Source organism: Rutilus rutilus, assembly GCF_951802725.1.
Source record: "Rutilus rutilus genome assembly, chromosome: 24".
Taxonomy (NCBI): domain Eukaryota; kingdom Metazoa; phylum Chordata; class Actinopteri; order Cypriniformes; family Leuciscidae; genus Rutilus; species Rutilus rutilus.
Window position 1 is genome coordinate 5,713,661 of NC_140228.1, and position 20,484 is coordinate 5,734,144.

Below are 20,484 nucleotides of genomic sequence, written 5' to 3' on the forward strand. Positions count from 1 at the left end.
GAAACTACTGATGTTTGCTTGCGAGTGTGGCCCACATTGATGAACTTTGACCAGTTGAACACACACGAAAATTGACCAGTTTGAACAACACACACACAAGACCATAAACATATAAGACAAACAACAGGACATGGAGGAAGACAACAGAAGATAGAGAGACACACAGAGAGGGAAAGAGAACTCACAATGGCTTACAGAGATCCTTCACAGAGACTTCAGTTGTCTGATACTGACTTTGACTCTGAGCAAATAGCCTCATGCAAACAGCATTACAGCAGGGCAGGTCGGTGCGCGCACCCACACACACACACACACACACACACACACACTCCTCTAAGAACAGTGAACAGCATTTAGGGATTATATTGCACAGGAAGAGATCGCTTTAACACCCAGAGCAATATGTGTGTGTCTGTATAGGTTCCACAGATGGCAGGAGTATATTTAGATGTTAAATCGACTCCCATTGGCACAGACTCACACACACAGTTTACACTCACTGTATCGTACCCAATTAACAGTCTAATGTCCGTTCAACGAGGCACTATGGCTCTGTTCCAAACCCCAGTGCGCTGCCTTGCTGTCTACATAGTCTGTTAGCTTCTAAGGCAGCATCCTAGCTGAAATGGAACCTCATAAGTGACTGATCTGAAATGCTCTCCATGGCCACTAACTGTGTTAATGGTTACTCACACACCACACAAATAGTGCCGAAGCGCCCGGGAGACTCGACGGATGCTTGATTCCAGTGAGGACTGACGTCAGCAGTTGCACAAATAACACTCAAATAATGGGTGAAATAGTGCATTTTAAATGCATGAAACCATTTTCCATGCCATGTCTTTTTCGATGAAAATCACAATGCATTATGGGATTGTGTTTTTCATGAACGTTACTTATGATTCCACCTTATGTTGTGGCCAAAACAAGGCATCTTATCAAGGCCGCATAATTAGGGTGCTTGCCACGACTATTTAGTTATTTTCTCATCAATTGAATGCTTATTTCATTATTTTATACCTAGAATTAGTGATTTGAACAAACACATAACCCCAAATATTAAATGTTGGTGTGCAATTCGCTATTGCTTTTATACATTTTCAAACCAGTGTTGTTATTATTGTCTAAAATGATTACAAATCATTTTGTTAATTGAAATAAATCTGAAATAAAATATAAACATAAGATGAAAAACATAAAACTTAAATGAAAAATTGAAATGTTGCTTTGGAATAAAGTACTAAAATGACTAAAAATTAAAACATCACTGACTGTCGAATTCAGTTTTTATTAAAAAAAATTACTTTGTTTCATGGCGATCACTGACTATCAAGTTAAACTGAAATTAATAAATATTAGATAAATGAAAAATTGAAATATCAAAATAAATATGGAGCAATACGATAAAAAAAAAAAAAAGTAATCTTTTTATTACAATTCCTCATCATATGACACCCTTAAATTAGAGAATATTAGAGATGTATTAGAGAGAATATGAGAGAGATTTTAATTTCTAATGTCAGGTTGCAATATATGTAATTAATGAAACTAGCTCCATATGCTCTATACTATATGTAGATGTATGCTCACTAGGTTTTGAAACAGAGCCTGGCAGTTTAGCTAAGATGCCATATAACAGAACTCACACATACACATACATATCCTCAACAGACACTGGTCTTTAAAGCTTGACATAATGTTATTTCTGCATCTATAGGGTCTCTGGATGTTAAAAGTGATAGAGTGACTGCGTCCCAGAAGACGAGGTGTTGCTCAAGCCCAGGAAAACACGTGCGGTTCCTTCTTACCTGCTCTACGTCAGTCTGTCTGTGAGTCTGTCCAAATATCCCAGTGTCTGTCTGTCAACCAGTCAGTCAGACGTCAGTTACACAGCACACACACACGCACACCTCAAAAACAAGAGCTAACACACAGACTGTCACACACATGTAGGAGATTCCGGCTACGCTAGGAACTGAAGCAGGTTGAGGTCGTATGAGCAGATTCATAGGAATCTGTGCCACACATAAACACTCTTTCTCTCCATCCGTTTCTCTCATTCCCACATCATCCACTCAAAAAATATTTAGGCTAAATTTTAGATTATGTATTTAAATTGCATAGAAACTCAGTGTGTAAAAAATATATATGCAATTCAAATATATAAATAAATCTTAAATTTAGGCCCAGATATGTTTTTGAGTGAACGTTGCCCGCGCAGTGTTTGCAGCATGGCACAGAACCGAGAACTCGTGCTCATTTGAATTCACCTTGACCTCTATCGACCCCTGACCTTTAACCCTGAGGTGATTCGACTCAGCACAGCGAACACCCAAGCAACCTTCGAGTTCGTCTTTCTATGTGTGTGCGTTTTTACGTGTTGCCTTGGTGCGCACGTGCGGGTTAAAGGTCACCGGAAGAGTGAGGGAAACACATTGAAAACACAATAAGCGACGTCACATCACAACAAACACAACGCACGCACACACACACACACAGCGAGGAGGAGGAGGACGGGGGAGACAGTAGAACAGTGAGAGAATATATGAAGAAGCCAACATACAAACGCGGGATATGACACAACCTGAAGAAAAAGACAATACAGAGCGTGTGAGATCCCACTGAAAACACACACACACACACACACACACACACACACACACACACACACACACACACACACTGCAGCAGGTGCAGTTCCATTTGTAATTTGATCTCATATGACATTGAAAACAATCTTTGTTACACAACTCTATAGTGTCCAACTTTGTCCCATATGCATGTTTTTCTCATTACAGAGTATGAGGTTAGTGTAACAGACCTGAATAAGTAGTAAAGATTGGGTTTCTGCTCTCTTCTTTTGTAACATATACAGTATGCAACATTTCAAAGGATATTTAAAGGAATATTCCAGCTTATTTTCAACCTAATCATTTGGATTCTTTCACAGTCATAGACATGAACAGCACAGCAAATCAACAAAGTGCAACTATTAAATTGAATGAAACACTTAAACATTACATGCGATGGCTTGAGACTTAGTGTGATAAAATGACCAATGCATCTTTCTGCGATACTCAAATCTGATTGGTCAGTCGCTGGATTCTGCTCTCAAACATGTTAGTGTAATGATGTTACAGTCTCACTATTAACCTAAAATGTAACGTTAATTTATTTATTTACTGTTAAAAAATTTGGGCTCACCAAGGCTGCATTTAATTGATCAAAAATACAGTAAAAAAATTAAAATATTATTACAATTTAAAATAACTATTTTCTATTTGAATATATTTTAAAATGTAATTTATATCCTGTGATCAAAGCTGGATTTTCAGCATCATTACTCCAGTCTTCAGTGACACATGATCCTAGAAATCACTCTAACATTTCTGATTATTATCAGTTAATAACGTTTTTTTTTTCTGCTTAATATTTTTGTGGAAACTGTGATCGAATTTTTTTTTGTCAGGATGAACAGATGAAAAGAAAGTGAGAAAAACAGCATTAATTTGAATTAGATATATTTTGTGACATTAAAATAGTCTTTACAGTCACTTTTGATCAATTTACTGTGTCGTTGCTGAATAAAAGTATTTATTTCTTTAAAAATAAACCTGGAATATTCCATTAAACACATTTGATTGCTAGTCTACTGTCCTCTACACACACAGAGTGTCAGGAAAATGCACTTTTACAGTAAGATTTGTGTCATCTCACTGTATTTGTGCTGAGTTTCTACATGCCGAGTGTTAAAGTGGGTGATAAATTGTCCCCAGTGCACAGACATTTTTGGCATTGACTGTCCAGAGTGGGACAGTCAGCAATTTAAGAGGTGGCCAATCTGCAAAAACATACAAGAGCAAATCTATGTGTCAGAGAGTGTGTGAAACCCAAACTTAAACTCATATTCAGTAACATCATACAACATTAGATTCATTTCCTTTAACAGATGAAACTAATGACAGTTTGTTAGGACAACAACACAACATCAACACGAAAAATTACACCCGCCAACAACGAAACACCCATGCAGGTGTAAATGTGTGTGTAATTGTGTTAAATATCCTAGATCATTAATTATCGGAGCATGTGTTTGTATGTTTCTATTTCTGTGGTTGGTCTTTACCTCTGATCACTATGGTTTGATCCATGCCAAGGTGGAGTTTGCATTAATATCCTTCCAGCTTATACCATTCGTCTGTGATGGGAGGATTTGTGGCCGTCGGCTGATATCCTAAATCTAACTGTGCCAAATGGAGTCGGGTTGTGTTGAGGGAAAGGCAACCGGGGATATGTCGGGTTCTGAGAATCGTGCGTGCATGGATCGGACATTGTTTGTGTCATTTGTTGTGCGTCTTTGTGGATGGAAAGGAGATTTGTGTGGTCGTTGGAGGTGACAGAACAGGTAACAGAAGGTTTGACACTGAAAATGAAGACCAAGGATCAAGGAAAATGCAATGCAAAAAGGAAATTGAGAGAATGGAATATAGATGGCAAAATGAAGAGGATGGTGAATGTGAGGAAAGAAACGGAGGAGAAATTGTGTATTATTATGGAAAATTAGACATGCAAAAAAAAAATTAAGAAAAAAAAAACACCAAAGAAAAATAAAGAAAAAAGAGAAGAAGAAAAATGTCAAAAGAGAGATTTTTCAGATGTCAGTGTGTTTTTAAGGATGTTTTCACACTTGAATCCTTGAAAATTGCAAAAAACAACCTGGTTCACTCTGTATTCACACTGTTCCCGGCCTAAAATGAGGGGTTGGATCTGATTTTGACCCATTTTAGTGTTCATTGACTAGCATTGACTCAACCACTGGTGTAAGTTAACAGTGGGATTATGTTTGCTGGACAATATTTCTGCAATTTCATTTATTGGCTCAGAAATGACACACTTCACATTTAAATCTAATTTATTTATTGAAAATTGCTGTGGATAATATTACATTTCTGTGATGATTTCCTCACTTTGATGACTTCACTGCTAAATGATTACATGTAAATGTAAAATATTTTATTAAAATAGCATAAGCTGCTCAAGTCCTGCCACACCTTAAACTATGGAGATAAATTAGTCTCAAAATTAATGCGTTTACAAATATGATACACAAATGCGTACGCTTATTCACATTAACAAAAAAGTTTACATATTTGCAAACGGCAATGTATAACTCAGTTTATGTTTAAAAAAAAAAGAAAAAAATCTGTCTGTGAAATTAAGTTTATTTTTCTTACCCCACTCATGTTTTAAACATAAACTCATTTACTTTTTATATATTTTTCAGACGTAATTTTGCTTCTCAAATAAATGCTTCTTGATTTAAGAAAGTTTGGATATTTCTACTGTAAAACATGACAAAGATACTGAGAAATAAAATCATTTTCCATAGCGATTCACACACACTTGATGATTCACAAATGTAGATTCAACAAACAAACTTTCAGAAATGTGCAAACGTGCTTGTGCGTTTAAGAACTGTTGGTTGGTTGGGCATTTGCTAATAGAATTTTGTGAAATATAAGTATTATGTGATATTATAAATATAAGTATTAAAAGAATTTATGCTCCAGACAAAACAGCTTAAGTATTTGACTACACAGAGGAGAATATAAAGTGAGCCTGGCATGCTTTTTGATTAAAATGCACGATATAAGCGAACTGTACAGTGGGTTTAAAGTGAATGGTTCTTGGACCAGTGCTCAAGGGTCAGAGGTTATTTGGTGTGTTCATATGCATATGCATAAACTAAATTAGCAATTCTCGACTGCTTGATTATTTCTATCACAAAATTTCAACTAAACTATCGCACAGCTCTATATATACAGTATAAGCATATCCAACATTATGAAGTACACATGTAAAGCGATATATGCAAATATGCTTGATTGTTTATATTGATTATAAATTAATAGATTTCTTTGAAATAATGTGAATTGTAAAAAGCGCTATATAAATAAATGATTATAAATGCTCTCAGCCTCGTGAAACCACCCAAGTGTGAAAACACCCAGAGATGTTTATGGTTATGTAATCTGTATTTTTGGAGAGATGGACACGAGTGTGTGAGATGGGCAGGTTTTAGGGGATGCTTGTGTGTGCAAACTATGTTAGAAAGGGATCTTTAAGATCTAACACATCTTGCACAGAGGCTGGGATTGGGCCGAGACTGTGTGAATATGTGTGTGTAACTCGCTCGCTGAAGCATTTAAACGTACCTTTCCGCACGTTCCCGTCAGTGGGTCGAAACTCTCGCGTGTTGAGGAGGAAGCAGGCTCTGTCCTGCTGGTAGCGTTCTGTTCGGCCCACCGGGCTGCGCTCGTCCGGACTGAGAACCTGATCGATTGTTGGACAGTCCTCGTTCGCTAGAGCGGCGCTGGCTGCGTCACCGTTCTGCTTCGAGTCTTAAGAGAGACATGAATCAACACAGAGAGCGTGAGACAGGAGAGAAGGAAGACATGGAATATTCAACAGGAAGCTGCTGGAAATTAGGTGAAATGTGACAGGATTACATGAAAATACTAACATTCTTTAAAGGAAAAGATCACCTAGAAATATGTGACCCTGGATCACAAAACCAGTCACATGTCGCACGGGTATATTTGTGGCAATAGCCAACAATACATTGTATGGGTCAAAATTATCGATTTTTCTTTTATGCAAAAAATCATTAGGATATTAAGTAAAGATCATGGTCCATGAAGATATTTTGCGCATTTGCTACCGTAAATATATAAAACTTTTATTTTTGTGAGTGAATGCAGCACAATCGCCAACATAAATGGACAACTTTAAAGGAGATTTTCTCAATGTTTGGATTTTTTTGCACCCTTCAAAAAGTTGTATCTCGGACAAATATTGTCCTATGGAAAGCTTATTTATTCAGCTTTCAGATGATGTATAAATCTCAATTTCAAAAAATTGACCAATGTGACTGGTTTTGTGGTCCAGGGTCACATATAAATTGTGGCATTAATTACTACTACTCATTTCGTCCTAAACCTGATTGACTTTAATTTCTTAAAGTTGAATTTGAGAACTGAATCGGGTTCATTTGTGAACGAATCATTCACACCAGCTCTGAGAACTAATTTAATCGATTCATTGAAATGATCTGTCTCAAAACAATCTTTAGATCCTAGCTGTGTAGCAGTGAAAAATAAGTTTCAGAAGACTTTAAGTATAGCACATGAATTGCATAGAGGACTTTTATGATACTTTTTTTTTTTTTTTGGCAGCTTGACAGCCCCAGTTCTCATTAAGTTACTTTGAACTGGGTTAACTATTCCATTGTACATTGTGAAATAAAAAAAAATCTGATAATCTTAATGATAATCTGGTTCAGATATGGTCAATTCTGAAAGCTTCTATAGTCCTGCACTGAATTTCTAGGTTTAGAGTTTATTCTTAAAAAAAATATATATATATATTTAATCTGCAAACAACAAATCTGCTAAATTGGAGATAAAAACAATGGTTAATAATGGATAAAACCAATGGTCTTCCTTAAAGAGAAAATAGCTAGCATGTCCTGAATGAAAGAAATTACTATGCACCTATATCTGGAACTAATGCGAGAGCAAAAAGATAAGTTGTTAGGTAAGGTTATGCATCGCCCTTTCTCCTGTCCCGTACCTTATAGAACTAATAGTGACCCTATAGAACTATTAGAGACTTGCAGGTTTTCAAAACAATGAATAATTGATAATAGACATGACATTAGTAGGAAGAGCAGTACATCTGGAGAACACACACACACACACACACACACACACACACACACACACACACACACACACACACACACACAGTTGTACAGTGCAAGGACATTATGTTGCATTGTACCATTTTAACAACATTTTAACAATGCTCTAATACATTTTCCGACACAGCTCCTAAATATCTCTTTCAGATGTCTTTGATGGTTGTGGCTGTTTATGTATATTTATAATTAATTGTTGAAGTACTAAGTTCACAGAAATTAATAAATAAATATAAAAACAATACAATATATACTATATAAAAATAAAATTATAAATATAATATATAATATTTAATAGGCCTACATAAATCAATCAATCAATCAATCAATCAATCAATCATTATCCAAAAATAGCTATTTAATATATAAATATAACAAATATGTAATATAATAGTATAATATAATATAATACAATATAATATATAAAAACAAAATATAATATAAAAAACACAAAGTTTGATATAATATATAATATTTTTTTCTGTTGGGTTCCAAACTTTATATATATACACATGTTTCTGTTGGATTTCAAGCTAAAATAACTATAATTAAAATTTGAATATAATAAATATATAATATAATAAATATTATATAAATATAATAAATACATTTCTGTTGGATTTCAGGGAAAATAATCATATTTATGATATATGAATCATATCAACCACTCCAATACTATCACTGAAACTTCTTGTTCTACGGCTTTTACACGTAATAACATCAAAACCTATAAAAAAAATATATAATTATGGAAATTGTTTTCCATAACAAGGTTAAAAACAGTCAATGAAAGAGTGGTGCACAATAAAATCTGTGTGTCTGTCTCACCTCTGTTAATCTCTATGATCTCCTCCTGAGCTAGAGGACAGTCACCCGCCAGTCCTCCCGCCAGTCCACCCGTCAGCCCGCTCGACCCCAGCACGCCACCCAGCACATTACCCAGGATCCTCTGGGGCGATGCCGTCGCCATCGCCAGGGCGTCCGGCTTGCAGTAATTGGGCGAGCCGGGTTGCGGGGCTCGCGGGATGTGTTTGTTCTTCTTTTTAGGCAGCTTCTGCTTGGCCATGGCCAGAGAGTAATACATGCCGAAGTTGTTAACAATCACGGGCACGGGCATGGCAATAGTCAGCACCCCCGCGAGGGCACACAACGCCCCCACCAGCATTCCCGACCACGTCTCCGGATACATATCTCCATAGCCTAAAGTGGTCATGGTCACCACGGCCCACCAGAAACCAATGGGGATGTTCTTGAAGCTGGTGTGCACGCTCGCCGTAGGGTCGTCCGGACTGGCTCCTATCCTTTCGGCGTAGTAGATCATAGTGGCGAAGATGAGAACGCCGAGAGCGAGGAAGATGATGAGCAGGAGGAACTCATTGGTGCTGGCGCGGAGTGTGTGTCCGAGGACACGCAAGCCCACGAAGTGACGCGTCAGCTTGAAGATACGCAGGATTCGCACGAAGCGCACCACTCGCAGGAAGCCCAGGACATCTTTAGCCGCTTTGGAGGAGAGTCCGCTCAGACCGACCTCCAGGTAGAAGGGCAAGATGGCCACGAAGTCGATGATGTTCAGCGCGCTCTTGAAGAACTCCACCTTGTCGGGACAGAAGATGACGCGCGTGAAGACCTCGATGGTGAACCAGACCACGCACACTCCCTCCACGTACGTGAGCCATCTGTCCGTGACCACCTCGTACACGATCTCCTCTTTCGTCACGTTCCCTTCCGTTACGTTCTCCGTTTTGTTGTAGATGGTGTTGAACGCTTCGTGCGTCTCCATGCAAAAGGTGGAAATGGAGATGAGGATGAATAGCAGGGATCCGAACGCCACATACTGAAGAACGAGAAAAAGAGAGAAAGAGAGAGTTCAGCAGGGGAGACGAAACAAACTTTGGATCAACATACAAAACTGTCAAATATTATTCTTATGTTTATATATATATATCACTATGAATACTGAACATTTAAACGAGAAATTTATGTGCACCTGTTTTGAAACAATAAGAGCTATACTAATTGAACCTGAAATGAATGAACAAAACATGCATTGTTCCGGTAAGCAGATGCTTTTATCCAAAGGAACTTGCATTACACACTCATTACAGACACAATCCCTCCGGAGTAACCTGAAGTTAAGTGCCGTGCTCAAGGACACAGTGCTATCAGACCAGACCAGCGTCCGGAAGTTTATAGTCCGGAGCTTTAGCCATTACACCGCAAACCCACAACCGTAGCTTCATTCTGAGACATCCACTGTGCTGGAAACCACTTCATGCATTATTTATTATTATATATAACATTTACATTTATGCATTAGATAGACACCAAAGTTATTTAAATATATTATAGTATTATACAATATAGTATTAATATTGTGAATTAGCTTATATGTATAATATAATTTTTTTTATAATATAATATTATAATTTTTATTTTCATTTTCATGTGGTTTTTATTAGATTTTTTAGTGTATTTTTAATTTCAGTTATTTCAGTTTTAGTAATGTCAGCACTTCAATTTCAACTTATTTTATTTCAGTTATATAATAAGACTTCAAAAACAACTCTTGAGAAATCAAATTAGAAACAAAATATCAGCAACTGATTTTTTTCTTAAAGATTTATAGAACAAAACTTCTTGAAACAAAAACACTTGAGAATTTACAAGAAAATTATAGTTTAGTAAAAATCCTTTTAGATTCCAAGCTAAAATATCTATAAATGTAAATATCTCTATATATATAAACAGAAATGATGTAATTATATGTATGAATCACCTTTGAAAAATGTTGAAGATATGCTACCTCTCTATATTGACTAATGCATAACTAATAGTTTGTCATTCAGATGTTTATTAAGGGATCTGTCCTTGACATCATTTTATTTACTAGTCTAGACATTGATCGCTCTGTGCACAAGATCAGTTTTCATAGCCATGATGACTGTGCATATAGCTTCATATATCGGTGAAATCACATGAACACTATAAACGACCTATTTTCCAACACTGATCTTAGGTAAAACAATACGTTTCTATAAACGGGGACATACATTATCATAGCTTTACATACAGATCAGTGGCAATGCAAGGAAGTGAACTGCTGATTCTTTCATCAATGCTGATCAATAAAAAATAATCCAAAGCATCACTTCACATAGAAAGATGTGGTATATATACTGGATAAAATATTAAAATCAGTTTTTTAAAGATGAAAATCATATTAGTTAGTTCACAATATCACAATTGGGTGAATGTATAGGAGAATTTCAAATAATTATGAACATGATTTTTAAAAAATGGTTAAAACTTAAAAACAGGTCCTCATAAAATGAGAAAATGTATAATTTTACATGTAATATTTTAACTATTTTCCAAATAGTTATTATTAATATATATCATATTATACTATTATTTATAATAATATAATATAATAAATACATCATATTTATTTACATATCTGTTTAAAAATGTTGCTTTCTACTAACAGTTTGACAAATGAAATAAAGATGACAATGATTTTGATGATAATAATGATATATACACTTTTCCTATTCACTCAAAAGTGTGCCAGAACCTTAACTAGGTCCTGACGCACACACACACACACACACACACACACACACACACACACACACACACACACACACACACACACACACACACACACACACACACACACACACACACACACACACACACACACACACACACACACACACAGATCTACATTAGACTCATATAATCTCTCACCTAAAATTCTCTTTTAAACACAGATTTACATCCGACTGTAACCCACAGAATAAAAGCCCACTAAACACTCAGAGATCCAGGGTTGGAGTTTGATGCTCCTTTAGGAAATTACCCAGTTTTTATTAGTTTTACACATTAAATTAAGTGTTTAATTCAACCTGCCAAAAAAACATTATATTCATGCAACCATTTGGTTGTGGAAGCAAATTCTCTCTCAAATTCACAAGTCTTTGCACACTGAGTATAGGAAGGAAAGATCAAACATGTATTTATATTAAGATCTCTCTCTCTCTCACACACACACACACACACACACACACACACACACACACACACACAACCACACACACACACACACACACACACACACACACACACACACACACACACACACACACACACACACACACACACACACACACACACACTCAGATCCACTCATGTGCATGAGATGTTCCAGGCATTTAGGACACACAGGGTTGAAAGCCTCTCCTTCACTCCACCCCTCTATCTGCTCGCTCCATTTATCCCTCCATCCAAGACTGCTTTGTTTCACAGACTGCCCAGGATTTGTACTGAACCATCTACACACACACACACACACACACACACACACACACACACACACACACACACACACACACACACACACACACACACGTTCCTCTATCATGGTGGAGGCTTGTGCATTGTGCTAAAGATATTTTCTCTATTTCTGAACTTTTGCATTTTAAACATTCACTAAAGTCACCATGAAATCACACTGACAATAGTTTCTTATGGAATATTGCAGTATTTTTTTTATAAATGATTTATATACATATTTATAGCACATATAATCACTCCAAACCATCTTAAAAAGGGAAATATTTGGAATAATGCCATCAGGAATATGATTGCAAGAAAATAGTATTTTTACTGCAAAATTTCACATTTAAATCAATGTGCTACTGTAATTTCTTTGTAAATATTTGAGAAATTTACTAGGAATTTCTGACTGATAATTGCTTCAAAGTAAATCCTGTATAATTTTTTTTTAAAACTGTATTAAAGATGAGCACATTTCTGCCTTTTTACACATTTATAGCACATGTAATCACTCCCAACAAGGGAAATATGTGTAATTATGCAATCAGGAATATGAAAAACAAAGAAAACGAGAGGTAATAAGAGCACAGCGAACGACAGATCTGAAGAGGACAGGTGTTTATTTCAGGTGAACATGAACGCACAACTCTTTTTAAGTACCTGCCTCATCCCACAAGCCCCCCCCCTCTCTCTCTCTCTCTCTCTCTCTCTCTCTCTCTGTTTGTCTTCAGTCTCAACCTGACCTAGTTACAGACTGCTGCAGTAACCAGCCTCCTCTGCCCAGGTGTCTCTCGCTCTCTCTCTCTCTCTCTCTCTCTCTAATGATCTCTCATAGCAGTGCTCTGTCAGACTCCATATTGCCCGCTTAAACGAGGGAACTAGTCAATCGACAAACCAGTTGCATGTTTAAGTCACGCTCTCTAGTATTTTACGCCCTTCGCAAGATTGATTTACATTTACAAGAAATGCATGGAATACCAGCTTACCGCATACGACACATAATAAATACTGTAAACTGCCTACTATTTTACGCCTAATTTATGAAACACAAGCAGAAATTTCTGTGTAATTTGTTCATGAATCTTTGAACTGATGGGAACAATTAATGCAACAATGATTTATACTTAGCATGCGTTTCATGAATGAGGCTCAATATATGCAACAGTGTACATTATGCCAAGATAAACGTGAGCATGCAACAATATCATTATATAACGCAATGTTGCATTGCATATTTAATTCAGTTTAATTAGCATTTCACCTTTTTTTTACGCTATGATGTCACTTCCTTCCTATATGATGCAAAAACACGTCTTACATGCAAATCATACAAAGGGACGGTTATTATTGATTAACTATTCTGTTGTGAGTTAGTGTAATTTATAAATAAAAAAAAGTGTTCATCAAGTATCATTAATACATTGATGGTTGATGGTTGTACTGCGGTACTGAATTATTACCATATTCACATACCATGGTAGTTATACAGTACCACAAAAGAATGGCATGGTATTTCAATCACAATTGTGAAACAAAAACATAGTATTAGCATGGTACCAAATTCAAAACAACACAGTATTACCATACTATGATAGAATGTCCAAAAAAAGTTACCATGGCAACATACTCAAAAAACAACATCACCATACTATGATGTCCAAAACATAGTATCATGTCCTAAAATGTGGTATTACCATGGCTTCATATATAAAATAAAAAAAAAACACAATATTGCTATACTATTGTCACGTTGTGTTTCAGGCAGAAAGACAAAGACGAAGACGAAGACAGACAGATCCAGTTAATAAAACTCAAAGTTTAATTTCAATACCTCAGACAGGCAATGGCAAACACAACTAAACATAACGGTGATCGGACAAAGTGTGAAGGAATGGCTACAACTTATAAGGCAAGCACAAACGAGATAATGAAGGATACACAGCTGATCTAGATGAACTCATAATGACGGTGACCATAGTAACGGATGACACAAGCAAAACAGGAACTGAAGAAATGCAAACTAAAAGTTCATGAACTAAACAGAACATAATTGTGACAACTTGTCCATAAACATAGTTTTGCCATAGTATCGTGTCCAAAACTGTAGTATTACCATGGCATCATACTCAAAACACACAGTATTACCATACTATGATGTCCAAAACTTAGTTTTACTATAGTACCGTGTCCAAAAATGTGGTATTCATGGCACCATGTTAAAAGAAAACACAGCACTACCATACTATGATCTCCAAAACATAATTTTACTGTAGTATCACATCCCAAAATGTGGTATGGCTTCATATTCAAAAAACACAGTATTACCATACTATGATCTCCAAAACATAGTTTTACCGTAGTATCACATCCCAAAATGTGGTATGGCTTCATATTCAAAAAACACAGTATTACCATACTATGATCTCCAAAACATAGTTTTACCGTAGTATCACATCCCAAAATGTGGTATGGCTTCATATTCAAAAAACACAGTATTACCATACTATGATCTCCAAAACATAATTTTACCGTAGTATCACATCCCAAAATGTGGTATGGCTTCATATTCAAAAAACACAGTATTACCATACTATGATCTCCAAAACATAGTTTTACCGTAGTATCACATCCCAAAATGTGGTATGGCTTCATATTCAAAAAACACAGCACTACCATACTATGCTCTCCAAAACATAATTTTACCGTAGTATCACATCCCAAAATGTGCTATTACCATGGCATCATATTCCAAAAACACAGTATTACCATACTATGATGTCCAAAACTTAGTTTTACTGTAGTACCGTGTCCAAAAAAATGTGGTATGTATGGCACCATGTTAAAAGAAAACACAGCACTACCATATTATGCTCTCCAAAACATAGTTTTACCGTAGTATCACATCCCAAAATGTGGTATTACCATGGTATCATATTCCAAAAACACAGTATTACCATACTATGATGTCCAAAACTTAGTTTTACTATAGTACCGTGTCCAGAAAATGTGGTATTTATGGCACCATGTTAAAAGAAAACACAGCACTACCATACTATGATCTCCAAAACATAGTTTTACCATAGTATCACATCCCAAAATGTGGTATTACCATGGCATCATATTCCAAAACCACAGTATTACCATACTATGATGTCCAAAACTTAGTTTTACTATAGTACCGTGTCCAGAAAATGTGGTATTTATGGCACCATGTTAAAAGAAAACACAGCACTACCATACTATGCTCTCCAAAACATAGTTTTACCGTAGTATCACATCCCAAAATGTGGTGTTACCATGGTATCATATTCCAAAAACACAGTATTACCATACTATGATGTCCAAAACATTGTACCGTACTACACTGTCAAAAACATGGTATTTCCACGTCCCAAAGACCGTGGTATTTGGTGTAAGTGTGTGAGTATTTCTCTCTGCTCTCTATCTTTCTGTCTTTGGTGCAGGAAGGGGAAGCAAGCACAGTGGTTGTCATGGAGACAGTGATGAAGCTGTGCTGCGGTAAACACACGTCATTAGAGTCACGTTAACACTCGTGTGCACACACTTTCACACACACAGATACACACACACACGCGCGTCGTGCACCACGGTACAGTGTGAGATGTTAAAATAAACGCAATCGCTCACAGCATGTGTGAAAGTCACTCGTCACTTCGTCTTCTTTTTTCCCTCTAATCTTTCTTTCTCTCTTTCTTTCTCTGGCCTGCTCTGTTAATCTCCTCCAACATAAAGCTGCAAACGCATGTTAAAGGGATAGTTCAGCTGAAAATGACAATTCTGTCTTCGTCGACTCACTCTAAGGCCATGCAACATTCATAACGTGTTAATTCTGCTGCGCGACACAGGAGGTCGACTCTCGCCAAATGAATGAATGAATGAACAAATAAATCAAGTGTCAAGATCCAGAAAAGGACATGACTATTGTCAGTAAAACTAAAGTCATTCATTTGATCAAAAATACAGTAAAAATTGTGAAATATTATTACAATTTAAAATAACTGTTTCTATGTGAATATGTTTTAAAGTGTAATTTATTCCTGTGAATGTTCAGCATCATTACTCCAGTCTTCAGTGTCACATGATCCTTCAGAAATCAGTCTAATATGATGATTTGCTGCTCAAGAAACATTTATGATTATTATCACTGCTGAAAGCAGTTGTCAAAGTAAAAAAAAATACAGCATTTATTTGAAATATAAAATGTCTTTTCTAAAACGAACCGTGCTTTAAGGGAAAAAACAGAAACTGTGTTGTACTGCATCCCACAATGCAAAGCTTCCTACTGTTCTATTTCCAGTGTAATGAATGAACTCGAGTTAATACATCCAGCATGATTTTTAACATCTCTTGACTCATTATTTCATCAGATCCAAATTAAAGGGATAGTTCACATTAAAAGTCATCATTTACTCTCCCTCTCCCTCATGTTGTTCCAAAACCTGTATGACTTTCTTTCTTCTGTGCAACACAAAAGATGTTGAGAACCAAACAATACTGACTTTCATTTCTCAAAATATCTTATTTTATGTTCCACAGAAGAAAGTAAGTCCTACACTTTTGGATCCACATAGAGGTCAAAATTCATTTTAGTTGAACAATCCCATCAAAATATGTATATAAAAAAAAAAACGCCAAATGATCTCATACAGTATATACGGTGCAGTAAGCAGCACACACACACACACACACACACACACACACACACACACACACACACACACACACACACACACACACACACACACACACACACACACACACGTCACATGCCACAGGCGTTCAGTTTGGTACATCCGACCGCAACCTGAAAACATCAGAATGTTTGAATGGATGCATTAAACTGCATATGGACTCTAAATTCTGATTGGATGAGCCACATTCAAAGACACGCATATAAATGGATGCAAAATTTGCAACACTGTAAAAACATTTAAACAAAAAAGAAAAGTTTGGCAATTTTTTATTTTTATTATTCTTTTTTAATATGTAACATTTATATTTTTATTTTATTTTTAAGATTTTGTAAATCAAATTATTTAATTTTTTATATATATAGAATTTTATATTAATCTAATTATAATTATTAATAATAAAAATTACTATTTATTGAACATCATGTCTTTTATCATATTGCTGTTGTGGTGATAAAAAAAATAGACTGCTGGTTAAAAACCCCTTTCTATGGAAACTTGTTTCTGCCACAAAATAAAAAATAAATAAAAGATAATTGCAACTTTTTATCTCACAATTCTGACTTTTTTTTCTCACAAAAAAATTAAGTCAGAATTGCAAGATGTAAACTTGTAAACGAGAGAGAGAGAGGAAAAAAAATCGCAATTACCTTTTTAATTTTTTATTCAGTGGCTTATTCATACCTTTATTTTACAAGTAAATCTAAGAATTTTTTTTTTTTTTTTTCAGCCATTGAGACTCATAAGACAACCAAAAAAGACCAAAAAGTACTGTGGTACTGCCATGTTTTTGTTTTTTTCGTTTTTTTTTCTGTTGACTACAGTTCAGAAGTCTCTGCTCACCAAGGCTGCATTTATTTGATTAAAAAATTTCAGAAAAAGCTGAAATATTGTGAAATATTTGTACTATTCAAAATGACTGATTTCTATTTTGGTATACTTTAAAATATAATTTATTCCTGTAATGGCAAAGCTGAATTTCCAGCAGCAGCAATTATTAATATAATAAAACACTTTCAAATGTTTAATCAAACTACTAATTTTAATAATAAAACGTACTATTTAACATCAATGTCTTTTATCACATTGCTAGTGTGCCGTTTAATAAAAAGCCACTCGGATATGTTTTATAGTGATTTACCATGCTTTACCACTTCACATAAAACACTTATTATCTCAAAATCAAAATCAACTAAAATCACTGCAACACGTGTCCCAAAGAGGCTTATTTTCTTAATTATCCGCTTCGACTGAATAACGAGTTTCACAATCTGAAATTTAAATGCATAATTGAGATTTATACATTTCTAGAGATGCATATAGACACTGCGCAGACGTAAAAGTGCGCACACTCGTGCATCAGCAAAGGAGGAAATATATCAAGCTGCCTGTCACATGGGAACGACCCATAACATCAGGAGAGACACCTGAGAGAGATGGAGAGAGAGAGTGATCGGTCATTTGATGTAACACAGGACACTGCGGGATACTGAAGGTCATAGAGGGACAGTGTGTGTGTGTGTGTGAAGGCATGTATGCACCTCTATGATGACAGACAGCACCGTGCAACACCGGTTCACACGTGCCGTTGGTGCATTACAAGGATGTGTGAACGTTACTTCACATGCAGAGCTGCATGCTAACAACCATCTGAACGCACTGTATTCATTCTGACACGTTGTGTGTAAAACATGATGCACAAAAGCGTGCATTTCTTTGCCTTTGCTCGAAAAGGCGAGAAGCTCACACACTGTTGCGTGCGGGACCACGGGCGTCTCAGCATCATGCCTGTTTTGTATTCTCTCTAGAAGACTGCAGTGTTGCCATGTACGTTTGTCCTTGCGCCACAGCCCACCCTCTTTCCCACCGCTCCCGTCTCATTCACTCGCAGTCTCTCTATCGCTCTCTATTTCTCTCCTCTCGCTCTATCTTTCTCCACTCTCGCTCTATCTTTGTCCTTAATCTAACAGAGCTTTTGTGACAGAAAATTGCTTTGTAAGAGAAACGGCAAAGTCACGGTGTGGGTACACGCATGATAACATGGGAACTTTTTTTTTCATATCGCCATAAAAACATTCACCTTTACATGCGTGTGTCTCTTGAACCGAGCAGAAAGTCAAAGTGATGAATTTAGCATTGGCGACGCTGGACATCTATCCTGTAGGAGCAGATGGCTAAACAAACAAACGCACACACACGCACACAAACACACACTGGTTTCCATGTTTTATGGAGACTTTCCATAGACATAATGATTTTTATACTGTACGAACTGTATATTCTATCCTCTAACCCATCACTGAAAACTTTCTGCATTTCACATTTTCAAAACACTTTATTTAGTATGATTTATAAGCTGTTCTCCGCATGGGGACAAAAAAAAAAAAAAAAAAAAGTCCTCATAAGGTCAAAATGTACTATTATTATTACTATCCTTGTGGTGACATCTGGTGCCCATAACATAGGAAATACCAGGTACACACACTCACACTCACACTCACACACACTTTTCCTAACCCTAAACCTACCCATCAAAGAAAACTTTCTGCATTTTCAGATTTTCAGAAAACATCATAGGGACCAAAAAATATCAAGGACTTCCGAGGGTTTACCTGGACCACACACACACACACACACACACACACACACAGCATAACATACTTTGCTATAGTTGTAAACCAAGTTACTATGACAAAATTTCCTTTGGGTATCCTCAAAAGTAAAATGTATTAATTAATAATGATATTATATTTTTATATATTATATATATTTATTTTATATATATATATATATATCTTATATATATATGACATACTATCACTTTTGGTCGCTACTATAGAATATATATATTTATATATATAAAATATATAAAATTATACAATTTATTCATTAAAAATTATATTATATTTTTATATTTAACTATTTTATTTATATATAAAATTATAAAATGTATTCATTAATAATGATATTATATTTGTATATATTATATTTAATTATTTTATATATATATATATATATATTAATAATTAAATATAATATATAAAAATATTATATATATATATATATATATACATTTTTATACACTTTATATATATAAATATATATATTCTATAGTAGCGGCCAAAAGTGATAGTATGTCTTAATTTAGGGAAATGCTCTGTTAACTTTGTAAAGGTTTTGCTACGTTGAAGTGACTCTGGTGTCACTTATACAGCGTGTCCACTATCCAAGGTCATGCTTCAGTAAAAGAACAATGTGTGTGTGTGTGTGTGTGTGTGTGTGTGTGTGTGTGTGTGTTGCCCTTGTCCTGTCTCCCAGACACGGACACGTCGGGACAGTTTCTTGACTCAGCAAAATAAATAAACAAATAAATAAGCAAACTAAAAAATGACCAAAGGGAAAAAAGAAGACAAATGATGTCAAAACGAAGAATTTACATTATTAAACTAGTGATTATCAGATAGAATGCTGGTTAAAAGTCTAAATCTATCAGCCATTGAGACTCACAAAAGCCTTTAAAGGTATTTTTGAACACACTGTATATAGTACCATTCAGAAGTCTCTTCTGCTCCTGCATTTATTTGACCGAAAATACAGTAAAACGAGTAATATTGTGAAATATTATTATAATTTAAAGTAACTGTTTTCTATGTGAATATATATTTTAAAATGTAA

General features: G+C 35.6%; 1 protein-coding gene across 2 annotated transcripts in view; it reads right to left on the bottom strand.

Annotated features, from left to right (window-relative positions):
- The window catches only part of kcnc3b (potassium voltage-gated channel, Shaw-related subfamily, member 3b), a 55,558-nt gene that overhangs the window by 14,333 nt on the left and 20,741 nt on the right, over window positions 1-20,484 (bottom strand). For both annotated transcript variants that reach the window (XM_084399538.1, XM_084399537.1), the window contains exons 3-4: window positions 8,588-9,593; window positions 6,216-6,401 (exon numbers count right to left, since the gene is read on the bottom strand). In XM_084399538.1, coding sequence (XP_084255664.1) covers window positions 6,216-6,401; window positions 8,588-9,593 — 1,192 coding nt within the window. The remainder of the gene's footprint in view (window positions 1-6,215; window positions 6,402-8,587; window positions 9,594-20,484) is intronic.